The sequence below is a fragment of the Oncorhynchus mykiss genome, chromosome 10 (genome assembly GCF_057628025.1).
Source record: "Oncorhynchus mykiss isolate SJ-2025 chromosome 10, ASM5762802v1, whole genome shotgun sequence".
Lineage (NCBI taxonomy): Eukaryota > Metazoa > Chordata > Actinopteri > Salmoniformes > Salmonidae > Oncorhynchus > Oncorhynchus mykiss.
Window position 1 is genome coordinate 82,321,580 of NC_143031.1, and position 17,899 is coordinate 82,339,478.

Here is a 17,899-nt window from a genome sequence, read left to right on the forward strand (position 1 = left end):
GCGTGGCCTCGGTAGAAGGGTGCCTGTGTGTGTGTGTGTGTGTGTGTGTGTGTGTGTGTGTGTGTGTGTGTGTGTGTGTGTGTGTGTGTGTGTGTGTTGTGTGTGTGTGATGATTGTAAAGTGTGTTTGTGTGTCTCTCTATACAGGCAGCAGAGGGCTTATATAGCCACCCAGGGCCCACTGGCTGAGACTACTGAGGACTACTGGAGAATGTTGTGGGAACACAACTCTACCATAGTGGTCATGTTGACTAAACTGAGGGAGATGGGACGGGTAAGAACACACACACAAACGCACACACACACACACACACACACACACACACCCTGTGTTAACCCTCATTGTGTGTCCCTCTACAGGAAAAGTGTCATCAGTACTGGCCAGCAGAACACACACACAACACACACACACACCAGTGTTAGTTTGTGTGTCAGCTATTTTAGATGTAGTTTTAGAGTAAACATTGTTTTGAGTTGAGGTTAGTTACAATGTAAGTAAGAGAGTAAACATGGTTTCTAGTTGAGGTTAGTTACAAGTCCAGTGTCTTGGCTTCACATCAGTTCAAAAGACTGAAGAGTGACTGAAGAGACTGCCTGGGAGCTGTGTGGGAGAGCCAGTCAGATCAGCTCAATCAGATCACACAACTTTAATTCTGCCAATGAGAGGCCTACATTAAAACATATTCTGCATGCATGGTTAGGATTGGACAAAACGGATGAAAAGTAGATTCATGTCAAATTAAAATGTCCATTAGTCTAACGTGGAATTCTCGTCTCGTCACATTTTCATCGACTAAAATTAAAAGTAATTTGTTACAATTATAGTTTTTTTCTCCAGGGCATCTGGTCTCGTCATCATCATAGTTTTAGTCAGGAAAAATAGGTTGTTGGCAAGTATTTTTCCTTGTAGTTATTGTTGACAATATTACCACTGACACACACACACACACACACACAGCTTTGCTTTGGTGACATTTCAGGACTTTTTGGAGTGTAAAAATGTTTGACCATTAAAAATCTTATTTTCTCTAAACCTAATCCTAGCATTAAACCTAACCTTAACCGCCAAAACCCTAACCCTAATCCCAAAACCCTAAACCTAATCCTAAAAACCCTAAACCTAACTCTTAAGCATAAAATTGCGTTTGAACAAATTCAGGACCTGAAAAAAAAAGCTATTATTTTCCTTTTCAGGACATTAATATAAAATGTTAGGACATTGGTTTATTCGCACACACACATTTTTTTTTTAAATATATATTTTTTTTTACACATGTAACCGAGAGTGAGTGTTAGCATGCTAGCGTGTTAGTGTAACCGATGTGAAATGGCTAGCTAGTTAGCGGTGGTGCGCGCTAATAGCGTTTCAATCGTTGACGTCACTCGCTCTGAGACCTTGAAGTAGTTGTTTCCCTTGCTCTGCAAGGGCCGTGGCTTTTGTGGAGCGATGGGTAACGATGCTTCGAGTGTGGGTGGTGTCGATGTGTGCAGAGGGTCCCTGGTTCGAGCCCAGGCTGTTACACACACGCACGCTATGTTAACCCTCATTGTGTCTCCCCCTACAGGAGAAGTGCCATCAGTACTGGCCAGCAGAGCGTTCTGCCAGGTACCAGTACTTTGTGGTGGACCCCATGGCTGAGTACAACATGCCCCAGTACATCCTACGAGAGTTCAAAGTCACCGACGCCAGGGTGAGTGGGGGAGGGAGTGTTTGTGATCAGATATTTCTCACAACTGTTTTTTAGTGAGTGAGTGAGTGAGTGAGTGAGTGAGTGTAAAACTGGGTGGTTTAATCAACCTGTGTTCTGATTGGTGGATTCTTTTTTTTCCCAGGACGGCCAGTCTCGGACTGTTCGTCAGTTCCAGTTCACTGATTGGCCGGAGCAAGGAGTGCCAAAGTCAGGGGAGGGGTTCATTGATTTCATTGGCCAGGTGCACAAAACTAAAGAGCAGTTTGGCCAGGACGGACCAATCACGGTGCACTGTAGGTAAGGTCCCGCCTCCCTCAACGCCTCTTTAATCTGACTTGTTGTCACCGAACTCCAGATATATGTTTTTTTGATATTGAAAATACAGGTACAAACATTGAACAAGCAGATTTTTATAAAGCACATGTTTAATAAAAACATAAATATAGATAGACACAGAACATATTTACATGTGGCGCTATTCACAGAGAAATGCATGAGGCACGGCAGCCATTTTGTGATCTAATCCGTGGTGTTGTCCTGTGTGGTCCGTCAGTGCTGGTGTGGGGAGGACAGGGGTCTTCATCACTCTGAGTATCGTTCTGGAGAGGATGAGATATGAAGGAGTAGTGGACATCTTCCAGACTGTCAAGATGCTGCGAACACAGAGACCTGCTACGGTTCAAACTGAGGTGAGATATTCAACTCTCGGTAATCCTAAAGTCAACTGTTTTTTTAGGTTTGGTGTGTGTCTGGAGAACGAGAACTACTACTTCTACTAGTAGCGTCTGTACTGTTGGGCCACATCTACAGAGATTGACCAGCCCAGCTACTGCTGCTGCTACTATTACTACTACTACTACCACTACTAATACTACTACTACTACTACTACTACTACTACCACCACTACTAATACTACTACTACTACTACTACTACTACCACTACTAATACTACTACTACTACTACTACTACTACTACTGATACTACTACTAGTACTACTACTACTACTACTACTACTATTACTACTACTACTACCACTACTAATACTACTACTACTACCACCACTGCTAATACTACTACTACTACCACTACTAATACTACTACCGCTACTAATACTATTACTACTTCCACTACTAATACTACTACTACTACTACTACTACTACTGATACTACTACTGATACTACTACTAGTACTACTACTACTACTACTACTACTACTACTACTGATACTACTACTGATACTACTACTAGTACTACTACTACTACTACTACTGATACTACTACTAGTACTACTACTACTACTACTACTAGTACTACTACTACTACCACTACTAATACTACTACTACTACTACCACCACTGCTAATACTACTACTACCACTACTAATACTACTACTACTACTATTACTACTACTGATACTACTACTAGTACTACTACTACTACTACTACTGATACTATTACTATTACTACTACCACTACTAATACTACTACTACTACCACCACTACTAATACTACTACTACTACTATAACTACTACTGATACTACTACTAGTACTACTACTACTACTACTACTGATACTATTACTACTACTACTACCACTACTAATACTACTACTACTACCACCACTACTAATACTACTACTACCACTACTAATACTACTACTACTACTACTATTACTACTACTGATACTACTACTACTGATACCACTGCTACTAATAATACTACTACTACTACTATTACTACTACTAATACTACTACTACTACCACCACTACTAATACTACTACTACTACTATTACTACTACTACTACTATTACTACTACTAATACTGCTACTACTACCACAACTATTACTACTACTACTACCACTACTAATACTACTACTAATAATAATATTACTACAACTGATAATACTACTACTACTACTACAACTGATACTACTACTACTACTACTGTTACTACTACTACTGTTACTACTACTACTACTACTACTACTACTACTACTACTACTACTGTTACTACTGCTACTACTGCTACTACTACTACTACTGTTACTTCTACTGCTGATGCTGCTACTACTACTGCTATTACTACTGCTGCTGCTACTACTAGTACAACTGGTACTACTACTACTGATACTACTACTACTACTGCTACTACTACTACTGCTACTACTACAACTGCTACTACTACTACTACTGCTGATGCTGCTACTACTACTAATAGTACAACAGATACTACTACTACTGCTACTGGTTCTGCTACTAGTACTGCTGCTACTACTACCACAAATGATACTACTACTACCACTACTACTACTACTACTACTACTACAACTGATACTACTACTACTGCTACTACTGCTGCTGCTACTACTACTACTACTACTACAACTGATACTACTACTACTGCTAATACTACTGCTTCTGCTACTACTGCTACTACTGCTACAACTGATACTACTACTACAACTGATATTACTACTACTGCTACTACCATTACTACTGCTACTACTACTACTACTACTACTGCTGCTGGTACTACTACTGCTGGTACTACTACTGCTACCACTACTACTACTACTACTACTATTACAACTGCTACTACTACTATTACTACTACTACTACTAGTACAACTGCTAGTACTGCTACTGCTGCTACTGCTAATACTACTACTGCTACTACTACTGTGGCTGCTACTACTAGTAGTATATTGATGATGATTGTAATAGGTGTGTTGTTGATGATGATGATTGTAATAGGTGTGTTGTTGTTGATGATTGTAATAGGTGTGTTGTTGTTGTTGTTGTTGATGATTGTAATAGGTGTGTTGTTGTTGATGATTGTAATAGGTGTGTTGTTGTTGATGATTGTAATAGGTGTGTTGTTGTTGTTGTTGTTGTTGATGATTGTAATAGGTGTGTTGTTGTTGTTGTTGTTGATGATGATTGTAATAGGTGTGTTGTTGTTGTTGATGATGATTGTAATAGGTATGATGTTGTTGTTGTTGTTGTTGATGATGATTGTAATAGGTATGATGTTGTTGATGATGATTGTAATAGGTATGATGTTGTTGATGATGATTGTAATAGGTATGATGTTGTTGTTGTTGATGATGATTATAATAGGTATGATGTTGTTGTTGATGATGATTGTAATAGGTATGATGTTGTTGTTGTTGATGATGATTGTAATAGGTATGATGTTGTTGTTGTTGTTGATGATGATTGTAATAGGTATGATGTTGTTGTTGTTGTTGATGATGATTGTAATAGGTATGATGTTGTTGTTGTTGTTGATGATGATTGTAATAGGTATGATGTTGTTGTTGTTGATGATAATGATGATTGTAATAGGTATGATGTTGTTGTTGATGATGATTGTAATAGGTATGATGTTGTTGTTGTTGTTGATGATGATTGTAATAGGTATGATGTTGTTGATGATGATTGTAATAGGTATGATGTTGTTGTTGTTGATGATGATTGTAATAGGTATGATGTTGTTGTTGTTGATGATGATTGTAATAGCTATGATGTTGTTGATGATGATTGTAATAGGTATGATGTTGTTGATGATGATTGTAATAGGTATGATGTTGTTGTGTGTTGATGATGATTATAATAGGTATGATGTTGTTGTTGTTGTTGATGATGATTATAATAGTATGATGTTGTTGTTGTTGTTGATGATGATTGTAATAGGTATGATGTTGTTGTTGTTGTTGATGATGATTTTAATAGGTATGATGTTGTTGTTGTTGATGATGATTATAATAGGTATGATGTTGTGGTTGTTGTTGATGATGATTATAATAGGTATGATGTTGTTGTGTTGATGATGATGATTGTAATAGGTATGATGTTGTTGTTGTTGTTGTTGATGATGATTGTAATCGGTGTGTGTTGTTGATGATGATTGTAATAGGTATGATGTTGTTGATGATGATGATGATTGTAATAGGTGTGTTGTTGTTGTTGATGATGATTGTAATAGGTATGATGTTGTTGATGATGATGATGATTGTAATAGGTGTGTTGTCGTTGTTGATGATGATTGTAATAGGTATGATGTTGTTGATGATGATGATGATTGTAATAGGTATGATGTTGTTGATGATGATGATGATGATTGTAATAGGTATGTTGTTGTTGTTGATGATGATGATTGTAATAGGTATGATGTTGTTGTTAATGATGATGATGATTGTAATAGGTATGTTGTTGTTGTTGATGATGATGATTGTAATAGGTTGATGATGATGATGATTGTAATAGGTATGTTGTTGCTGTTGATGATGATGATTGTAATAGGTGTGTTGTTGTTGTTGTTGATGATGATTGTAATAGGTATGATGTTGTTGTTGTTGATGATGATGATTGTAATAGGTATGATGTTGTTGTTGTTGATGATGATTGTAATAGGTATGATGTTGTTGTTGATGATGATTGTAATAGGTATGATGTTGTTGATGATGATGATGATTGTAATAGGTATGATGTTGTTGTTGTTGTTGATGATGATTGTAATAGGTATGATGTTGTTGTTGATGATGATGATTGTAATAGGTATGATGTTGTTGTTGTTGATGATGATTGTAATAGGTATGATGTTGTTGATGATGATGATGATTGTAATAGGTATGATGTTGTTGTTGTTGATAATGATGATTGTAATAGGTATGATGTTGTTGATGATGATGATGATTGTAATAGGTATGTTGTTGTTGTTGTTGATGATGATTGTAATAGGTATGATGTTGTTGTTGTTGATGATGATTATAATAGGTATGATGTTGTTGTTGTTGTTGATGATGATTGTAATAGGTGTGTTGTTGTTGTTGATGATGATTGTAATAGGTATGATGTTGTTGTTGATGATGATGATGATTGTAATAGGTATGATGTTGTGTTGTTGATGATGATTATAATAGGTATGATGTTGTTGTTGTTGATGATGATTATAATAGGTATGATGTTGTTGTTGTTGTTGATGATGATTGTAATAGGTATGATGTTGTTGTGATGATGATGATGATTGTAATAGGTATGATGTTGTTGTTGATGATAATGATGATTGTAATAGGTATGATGTTGTTGATGATGATTCTAATAGGTATGTTGTTGTTGTTGTTGATGATGATTGTAATAGGTATGATGTTGTTGTTGATGATAATGATGATTGTAATAGGTATGATGTTGTTGATGATGATTATAATAGGTATGATGTTGTTGTTGATGATGATTGTAATAGGTATGATGTTGTTGTTGTTGTTGATGATGATTGTAATAGGTATGATGTTGTTGTTGATGATGATTGTAATAGGTATGATGTTGTTGTTGTTGATGATGATTGTAATAGGAATGATGTTGTTGTTGTTGTTGATGATGATTATAATAGGTATGATGTTGTTGTTGTTGATGATGATTATAATAGGTATGATGTTGTTGTTGTTGTTGATGATGATTATAATAGGTATGATGTTGTTGTTGTTGATGATGATGATTGTAATAGGTATGATGTTGTTGTTGTTGATGTTGATGATGATTGTAATCGGGTGTTGTTGTTGATGATGATTGTAATAGGTATGATGTTGTTGATGATGATGATGATTGTAATAGGTGTGATGTGTTGTTGATGATGATTGTAATAGGTATGATGTTGTTGATGATGATGATGATTGTAATAGGTGTGTTGTCGTTGTTGATGATGATTGTAATAGGTATGATGTTGTTGATGATGATGATGATTGTAATAGGTATGATGTTGTTGATGATGATGATGATGATTGTAATAGGTATGTTGTTGTTGTTGATGATGATGATTGTAATAGGTATGATGTTGTTGTTGATGATGATGATGATTGTAATAGGTATGTTGTTGTTGTTGATGATGATGATTGTAATAGGTATGATGTTGTTGTTGATGATGATGATGATTGTAATAGGTATGTTGTTGTTGTTGATGATGATGATTGTAATAGGTGTGTTGTTGTTGTTGTTGATGATGATTGTAATAGGTATGATGTTGTTGTTGTTGATGATGATGATTGTAATAGGTATGATGTTGTTGTTGTTGATGATGATTGTAATAGGTATGATGTTGTTGTTGATGATGATTGTAATAGGTATGATGTTGTTGATGATGATGATGATTGTAATAGGTATGATGTTGTTGTTGTTGTTGATGATGATTGTAATAGGTATGATGTTGTTGTTGATGATGATGATTGTAATAGGTATGATGTTGTTGTTGTTGATGATGATTGTAATAGGTATGATGTTGTTGATGATGATGATGATTGTAATAGGTATGATGTTGTTGTTGTTGATAATGATGATTGTAATAGGTATGATGTTGTTGATGATGATGATGATTGTAATAGGTATGTTGTTGTTGTTGTTGATGATGATTGTAATAGGTATGATGTTGTTGTTGTTGATGATGATTATAATAGGTATGATGTTGTTGTTGTTGATGATGATTGTAATAGGTGTGTTGTTGTTGTTGATGATGATTGTAATAGGTATGATGTTGTTGTTGATGATGATGATGATTGTAATAGGTATGATGTTGTTGTTGTTGATGATGATTATAATAGGTATGATGTGTTGTTGTTGATGATGATTATAATAGGTATGATGTTGTTGTTGTTGTTGATGATGATTGTAATAGGTATGATGTTGTTGTTGATGATGATGATGATTGTAATAGGTATGATGTTGTTGTTGATGATAATGATGATTGTAATAGGTATGATGTTGTTGATGATGATTCTAATAGGTATGTTGTTGTTGTGTTGATGATGATTGTAATAGGTATGATGTTGTTGTTGATGATAATGATGATTGTAATAGGTATGATGTTGTTGATGATGATTATAATAGGTATGATGTTGTTGTTGATGATGATTGTAATAGGTATGATGTTGTTGTTGTTGTTGATGATGATTGTAATAGGTATGATGTTGTTGTTGATGATGATTGTAATAGGTATGATGTTGTTGTTGTTGATGATGATTGTAATAGGAATGATGTTGTTGTTGTTGTTGATGATGATTATAATAGGTATGATGTTGTTGTTGTTGATGATGATTATAATAGGTATGATGTTGTTGTTGATGATGATTGTAATAGGTATGATGTTGTTGTTGTTGATGATGATAGTAATAGGTATGATGTTGTTGTTGTTGTTGATGATGATTGTAATAGGTATGATGTTGTTGTTGATGATGATGATGATTGTAATAGGTATGATGTTGTTGTTGTTGATGATGATTATAATAGGTATGATGTTGTTGTTGTTGATGATGATTATAATAGGTATGATGTTGTTGTTGTTGTTGATGATGATTGTAATAGGTATGATGTTGTTGTTGATGATGATGATGATTGTAATAGGTATGATGTTGTTGTTGATGATAATGATGATTGTAATAGGTATGATGTTGTTGATGATGATTATAATAGGTATGATGTTGTTGTTGATGATGATTGTAATAGGTATGATGTTGTTGTAGTTGTTGATGATGATTGTAATAGGTATGATGTTGTTGTTGATGATGATTCTAATAGGTATGTTGTTGTTGTTGTTGATGATGATTGTAATAGGTATGATGTTGTTGTTGATGATAATGATGATTGTAATAGGTATGATGTTGTTGATGATGATTATAATAGGTATGATGTTGTTGTTGATGATGATTGTAATAGGTATGATGTTGTTGTTGTTGTTGATGATGATTGTAATAGGTATGATGATGTTGTTGATGATGATTGTAATAGGTATGATGTTGTTGTTGTTGATGATGATTGTAATAGGAATGATGTTGTTGTTGTTGTTGATGATGATTATAATAGGTATGATGTTGTTGTTGTTGATGATGATTATAATAGGTATGATGTTGTTGTTGATGATGATTGTAATAGGTATGATGTTGTTGTTGTTGATGATGATTGTAATAGGTATGATGTTGTTGTTGTTGATGATGATGATTGTAATAGGTGTGTTGTTGTTGTTGATGATAATGATGAATGTAATAGGTATGATGTTGTTGATGATGATGATTGTAATAGGTGTGTTGTTGTTGTTGATGATGATTGTAATAGGTATGATGTTGTTGATGATGATTGTAATAGGTATGATGTTGTTGTTGTTGTTGTTGTTGATGATGATGATTGTAATAGGTATGATGTTGTTGTTGTTGTTGATGATGATTATAATAGGTATGATGTTGTTGTTGTTGATGATGATTATAATAGGTATGATGTTGTTGTTGTTGTTGATGATGATTGTAATAGGTATGATGTTGTAGATGATGATGATGATGATTGTAATAGGTATGATGTTGTTGTTGATGATAATGATGATTGTAATAGGTATGATGTTGTTGATGATGATTCTAATAGGTATGTTGTTGTTGTTGTTGATGATGATTGTAATAGGTATGATGTTGTTGTTGATGATAATGATGATTGTAATAGGTATGATGTTGTTGATGATGATTCTAATAGGTATGTTGTTGTTGTTGTTGATGATGATTGTAATAGGTATGATGTTGTTGTTGATGATAATGATGATTGTAATAGGTATGATGTTGTTGATGATGATTATAATAGGTGTGTTGTTGTTGTTGATGATGATTGTAATAGGTATGATGTTGTTGATGATGATGATGATTGTAATAGGTGTGTTGTTGTTGTTGATGATGATTATAATAGGTATGATGTTGTTGATGATGATGATGATTGTAATAGGTATGATGTTGTTGTTGTTGATGATGATGATTGTAATAGGTGTGTTGTTGTTGTTGTTGATGATGATTGTAATAGGTATGATGTTGTTGTTGTTGATGATGATGATTGTAATAGGTACGATGTTGTTGTTGATGATGATGATTGTAATAGGTATGATGTTGTTGTTGTTGATGATGATTGTAATAGGTATGATGTTGTTGATGATGATGATGATTGTAATAGGTATGATGTTGTTGTTGTTGATGATGATGATTGTAATAGGTATGATGTTGTTGATGATGATGATGATTGTAATAGGTATGTTGTTGTTGTTGTTGATGATGATTGTAATAGGTATGATGTTGTTGTTGTTGATGATGATTATAATAGGTATGATGTTGTTGTTGTTGTTGATGATGATTGTAATAGGTGTGTTGTTGTTGTTGTTGATGATGATTGTAATAGGTATGATGTTGTTGTTGATGATGATGATGATTGTAATAGGTATGATGTTGTTGTTGATGATGATTATAATAGGTATGATGTTGTTGTTGTTGTTGATGATGATTATAATAGGTATAATGTTGTTGTTGTTGTTGATGATGATTGTAATAGGTATGATGTTGTTGTTGATGATGATGATGATTGTAATAGGTATGATGTTGTTGTTGATGATGATGATGATTGTAATAGGTATGATGTTGTTGATGATGATTATAATAGGTATGTTGTTGTTGTTGTTGATGATGATTGTAATAGGTATGATGTTGTTGTTGATGATAATGATGATTGTAATAGGTATGATGTTGTTGATGATGCTTATAATAGGTATGATGTTGTTGTTGATGATGATTGTAATAGGTATGATGTTGTTGTTGTTGTTGATGATGATTGTAATAGGTATGATGTTGTTGTTGATGATGATTGTAATAGGTATGATGTTGTTGTTGTTGATGATGATTGTAATAGGAATGATGTTGTTGTTGTTGTTGATGATGATTATAATAGGTATGATGTTGTTGTTGTTGATGATGATGATTGTAATAGGTATGATGTTGTTGTTGTTGATGATGATTATAATAGGTATGATGTTGTTGTTGTTGATGATGATTATAATAGGTATGATGTTGTTGTTGTTGATGATGATTGTAATAGGTATGATGTTGTTGTTGTTGATGATGATTGTAATAGGTATGATGTTGTTGTTGTTGATGATGATGATGATTGTAATAGGTGTGTTGTTGTTGTTGATGATAATGATGATTGTAATAGGTATGATGTTGTTGATGATGATGATTGTAATAGGTGTGTTGTTGTTGTTGATGATAATGATGATTGTAATAGTTATGATGTTGTTGTTGATGATGATTGTAATAGGTATGATGTTGTTGATGATGATTGTAATAGGTATGATGTTGTTGTTGTTGTTGTTGTTGATGATGATGATTGTAATAGGTATGATGTTGTTGTTGTTGATGATGATTGTAATAGGTATGATGTTGTTGTTGATGATGATTGTAATAGGTATGATGTTGTTGTTGTTGATGATGATTGTAATAGGTATGATGTTGTTGTTGTTGTTGATGATGATTATAATAGGTATGATGTTGTTGTTGTTGATGATGATGATGATTGTAATAGGTATGATGTTGTTGATGATGATTGTAATAGGTATGATGTTGTTGTTGTTGTTGTTGTTGATGATGATGATTGTAATAGGTATGATGTTGTTGATGATGATGATGATTGTAATAGGTATGATGTTGTTGTTGATGATGATTGTAATAGGTATGATGTTGTTGTTGTTGATGATGATTATAATAGGTATGATGTTGTTGTTGTTGATGATGATTGTAATAGGTATGATGTTGTTGATGATGATGATGATTGTAATAGGTGTGTTGTTGTTGATGATGATTGTAATAGGTGTGTTGTTGTTGATGATGATTGTAATAGGTATGATGTTGTTGTTGTTGATGATGATTGTAATAGGTGTGTTGTTGTTGATGATGATTATAATAGGTATGATGTTGTTGTTGTTGATGATGATTGTAATAGGTATGATGTTGTTGTTGTTGATGATGATTGTAATAGGTATGATGTTGTTGTTGTTGATGATGATTGTAATAGGTATGATGTTGTTGATGATGATGATGATTGTAATAGGTTTGTTGTTGTTGATGATGATTATAATAGGTATGATGTTGTTGTTGTTGATGATGATTGTAATAGGTGTGTTGTTGTTGTTGATGATGATTGTAATAGGTATGATGTTGTTGATGATGATGATGATTGTAATAGGTATGATGTTGTTGTTGTTGTTGATGATGATTGTAATAGGTATGATGTTGTTGTTGATGATGATTGTAATAGGTATGATGTTGTTGATGATGATGATGATTGTAATAGGTGTGTTGTTTTTGTTGTTGTTGATGATGATGATTGTAATAGGTATGATGTTGTTGTTGTTGATGATGATTGTAATAGGTGTGTTGTTGTTGTTGATGATGATTGTAATAGGTATGATGTTGTTGTTGTTGATGATGATTGTAATAGGTATGATGTTGTTGTTGTTGTTGATGATTGTAATAGGTATGATGTTGTTGTTGTTGATGATGATTGTAATAGGTATGATGTTGTTGTTGTTGTTGATGATGATGATTGTAATAGGTATGATGTTGTTGTTGTTGATGATGATTGTAATAGGTATGATGTTGTTGTTGATGATGATTGTAATAGGTATGATGTTGTTGTTGTTGATGATGATTGTAATATGTATGATGTTGTTGTTGTTGTTGATGATGATTGTAATAGGTATGATGTTGTTGTTGTTGTTGATGATGATGATTGTAATAGGTATGATGTTGTTGTTGATGATGATTGTAATAGGTATGATGTTGTTGTTGTTGATGATGATTGTAATAGGTATGATGTTGTTGTTGTTGTTGATGATGATTGTAATAGGTATGATGTTGTTGTTGTTGTTGTTGATTGTAATAGGTATGATGTTGTTGTTGTTGTTGTTGATGATGATTGTAATAGGTGTGTTGTTGTTGATCTGTTTGTTTCAGGACCAGTACCAGTTCTGTTACCGGGCCGGTCTGGAGTATCTGGGTAGCTTCGACCACTATGCAACATAATCCCTCCCTCTGGCCTGAGTCCCAAACAACACCCTAACTCCCTGTGGCGTGCACTACTTTAGACCACAGTGTATTCTCACTTCTTTGGCCCAGTGTTTACACTCAAAAGTAGTGCACTACTGATTAGCTACACAGGGAATAGGGGCCATTTGAGATTAGGCCTCCACCACCTCCAGAGGGCAGGGCACCCATGGCGCCACTCCTCCCCCAAAACGAGCACCTAAACTGAGCCATATTTGCGTGTCTGACCGGGAGATACCTCCAGACCCCAACCCAAACCCACTCACTACTCAGTCAGAAGTGCACTACTTTGTGCATTATATAGGGAATAAGGCACCATTTTGGACGCGAACTGGCACTAGTTAACAATGGATTGAGGATTCAATGGATTGATATTGGAACAAGTCTTTACATGGTAAAGGTAGACGGTTAGGGGAACTCACTTCATTCACAGGGGAACAAGTCTTTACATGGTAAAGGTAGACAGTTAGGGGAACTCACTTCTTTCACAGGGGAACAAGTCTTTACATGGTAAAGGTAGACAGTTAGGGGAACAAGTCTTTACATGGTAAAGATAGACAGTTAGGGGAACAAGTCTTTACATGGTAAAGGTAATAAGCAACACCCACCTGGATATGTACTGGACTACAGTAAGATGACAAACACAGCATCAAATCAACTTTGGACATTTTCTGTTATTTTTATCAAGAAAGTCCACTTTCTGTTTTTCGTCAGGGATTGATTGATTGAACATTGTGGGGACGATGCAGAGAGACTTTTGACGAGTGGAACTGAATGGAACAAACAGTATTAACGAAACGAGACACCTTGGAATCATAGATCATGAAACACACCAGGAGGACATTTCTTTGGGCCCCGGAGTGTTGTTTCAGGTGAATGAAGAAGGAGAGGAGGAGGAAGATGAGGAGGAGGAAGAGGAAGAAGAGGAAGAGGAGGAAGATATTTCTACAGTACTAAGTAATAATGAGCTTGATTCAATCAAATCCGCATTCCGGTATTTACGCAGTAGCTGTTTATTTTACCCTTAGTCAAATGATCAAATGACATGACAGAATGGTTATAGGGGTGATGTAAACACCTACCACGGCCAGGTAGACTCCACGGCCAGGTAGACTCCACGGCCAGGTAGACTGGACTGACAGGTAGACTCCACTGCCAGGTAGACTCCACAGACAGGTAGACTCCACTGACAGGTAGACTCCACTGACAGGTAGACTCTACTGACAGGTAGACTCCACAGCCAAGTAGACTCCACTGACAGGTAGACTCTACTGACAGGTAGACTCCACTGCCAGGTAGACTCCACAGCCAGGTAGACTCCACAGCCAGGTAGACTCTACTGGCAGGTATACTCCACAGCCAGGTAGACTCCACTGACAGGTAGACTCCACAGCCAGGTAGACTCCACTGACAGGTAGACTCCACTGACAGGTAGACTCCACTGACAGGTAGACTCTACTGACAGGTAGACTCCACAGCCAGGTAGACTCCACTGACAGGTAGACTCTACTGACAGGTAGACTCCACAGCCAGGTAGACTCCACTGACAGGTAGACTCCACAGCCAGGTAGACTCCACAGCCAGGTAGACTCCACTGCCAGGTAGACTCCACTGACAGGTAGACTCCACAGCCAGGTAGACTCCACTGACAGGTAGACTCCACGGCCAGGTAGACTCCACGGCCAGGTAGACTCCACGGACAGGTAGACTCCACGGCCAGGTAGACACCACGGCCAGGTAGACTCCACGGCCAGGTAGACACCCCAGCCAGGTAGACTCCACGGACAGGTAGACTCCACGGCCAGGTAGACTCCACGGCCAGGTAGACTCCACGGACAGGTAGACTCCACGGCCAGGTAGACACCACGGCCAGGTAGACTCCACGGCCAGGTAGACTCCACAGCCAGGTAGACTCCACTGCCAGGTAGACTCCACTGACAGGTAGACTCCACAGCCAGGTAGACTCCACTGACAGGTAGACTCCACAGCCAGGTAGACTCCACTGACAGGTAGACTCCACGGCCAGGTAGACTCCACGGCCAGGTAGACTCCACGGCCAGGTAGACTCCACGGCCAGGTAGACTCCACGGACAGGTAGACTCCACGGCCAGGTAGACTCCACGGCCAGGTAGACTCCACTGACAGGTAGACTCCACGGCCAGGTAGACTCCACGGCCAGGTAGACTCCACGGCCAGGTAGACTCCACTGACAGGTAGACTCCACGGCCAGGTAGACTCCACTGACAGGTAGACTCCACGGCCAGGTAGACTCCACTGGCAGGTAGACTCCACAGCCAGGTAGACTCCACTGACAGGTAGACTCCACAGCCAGGTAGACTCCACAGCCAGGTAGACTCCACTGCCAGGTAGACTCCACAGCCAGGTAGACTCCACTGACAGGTAGACTCCACTGACAGGCAGACTCCACTGACAGGTAGACTCCACTGACAGGTAGACTCCACGGCCAGGTAGACTCCACGGACAGGTAGACTCCACGGCCAGGTAGACTCCACGGCAAGGTAGACTCCACGGCCAGGTAGATTCCACTGACAGGTAGACTCCACTGACAGGTAGACTCCACGGCCAGGTAGACTGCACAGCCAGGTAGACTCCACTGACAGATAGACTCCACGGCCAGGTAGACTCCACGGCCAGGTAGACTCCACTGACAGGTAGACTCGACGGCCAGGTAGACTCCACAGCCAGGTAGACTCCACAGCCAGGTAGACTCCACTGACAGGTAGACTCCACGGCCAGGTAGACTCCACGGACAGGTAGACTCCACGGCCAGGTAGACTCCACAGCCAGGTAGACTCCACGGACAGGTAGACTCCACGGCCAGGTAGACTCCACGGACAGGTAGACTCCACGGCCAGGTAGACTCCACAGCCAGGTAGACTCCACTGACAGGTAGACTCCACGGCCAGGTAGACTCCACGGCCAGGTAGACTCCACTGACAGGTAGACTCCACGGCCAGGTAGACTCCACGGCCAGGTAGACTCCACGGCCAGGTAGACTCCACGGCCAGGTAGACTCCACGGACAGGTAGACTCCACGGCCAGGTAGACTCCACGGCCAGGTAGACTCCACAACCAGGTAGACACCACAGTCAGGTAGACTCCACTGACAGGTAGACTCCACGGCCAGGTAGACTCCACGGCCAGGTAGACTCCACGGCCAGGTAGACTCCACAGCCAGGTAGACTCCACGGACAGGTAGACTCCACAGCCAGGTAGACTCCACGGCCAGGTAGACTCCACAACCAGGTAGACACCCCAGTCAGGTAGACTCCACGGACAGGTAGACACCACAGCCAGGTAGATGCTTCCAGCTCACAGACGTGTGGGTACGTGAAGACACTGTGTAAACATTTCTAAATGCAAGTTTGATTGAATACCTGCCTAAGTGTCACTATTGAAGTGGAATTGGGAAAGGGGTTAAAAATCCCCACAGAGTTTAATAAACAACATCCATCTGGTTTTGTAGTACTATATAGATCTGTAAGTATCTTTTTTTCAGTTTTTACTACAGACTTGTGACTTTGTCTCGTCCTACGATGGCGACAAGGTCACAACAAATGTATTTTGTATTGTAGTTTTTTGTTTGTTGTTGTTGTCAAAGCTGTGTTACTGTTTTAATGTGTACAATCAAAGCAAAGTCAAATGGTTTACAGTTGACTTTTACACCCCGTTATCGACGTGTCACTCACTCACTCTGTCATGTTTTGTGTTCCTGCAGTCTCTCTCTCTCTCTATTTAACCCTATCAATCCTTACTGGGTTGCTGGACTCTCGTCTTCTCATTATCTCATAATCATAAGTGGGGCTAGGAGTATTTCCTTTCCTGACCATGTGACCTGACCAGGACCAAACTCTAAACTCCTAGCCCTAAATCCTCAGTACCCAAGGCCAATACATGGCAGCCATTTTGACATGGCGGCCATTTTGAATGACCAGGTACCAACTAAGTATGATTCTGCTGCTATCAAAACACTCAACTTTTCCACCAGACAGTGATGTATACAGGTTATACTAACCAGTGTATACTACAGTGTACTACTGTAGATACTAAACAGTGTACTCCAGTGTATACTAACCAGTGTATACTACAGTGTACTCCAGTGTATACTAACCAGTGTATACTACAGTGTATTCCTGTGTATACTAAACAGTGTATACTACAGTGTACTACTGTAGATACTAAACAGTGTATACTACAGTGTACTACTGTAGATACTAAACAGTGTACTCCAGTGTATACTAACCAGTGTATACTACAGTGTACTCCAGTGTATACTAACCAGTGCATACTACAGTG

The 17,899-nt window shown here is 37.8% G+C and overlaps 1 protein-coding gene across 3 annotated transcripts in view; it reads left to right on the plus strand.

Annotated features, from left to right (window-relative positions):
• Positions 1-17,276, plus strand: part of LOC110516467 (receptor-type tyrosine-protein phosphatase delta) — a 181,708-nt gene extending 164,432 nt beyond the window's left edge. For all 3 annotated transcript variants that reach the window (XM_090188107.1, XM_090188104.1, XM_090188106.1), the window contains 5 exons: positions 147-273; positions 1,565-1,690; positions 1,833-1,987; positions 2,244-2,379; positions 13,493-17,276. In XM_090188107.1, the coding sequence (XP_090044233.1) occupies positions 147-273; positions 1,565-1,690; positions 1,833-1,987; positions 2,244-2,379; positions 13,493-13,561 (613 nt within the window). In that variant the 3' untranslated portion in view covers positions 13,562-17,276. The remainder of the gene's footprint in view (positions 1-146; positions 274-1,564; positions 1,691-1,832; positions 1,988-2,243; positions 2,380-13,492) is intronic.
• Positions 17,277-17,899: the final 623 nt, after the last annotated feature.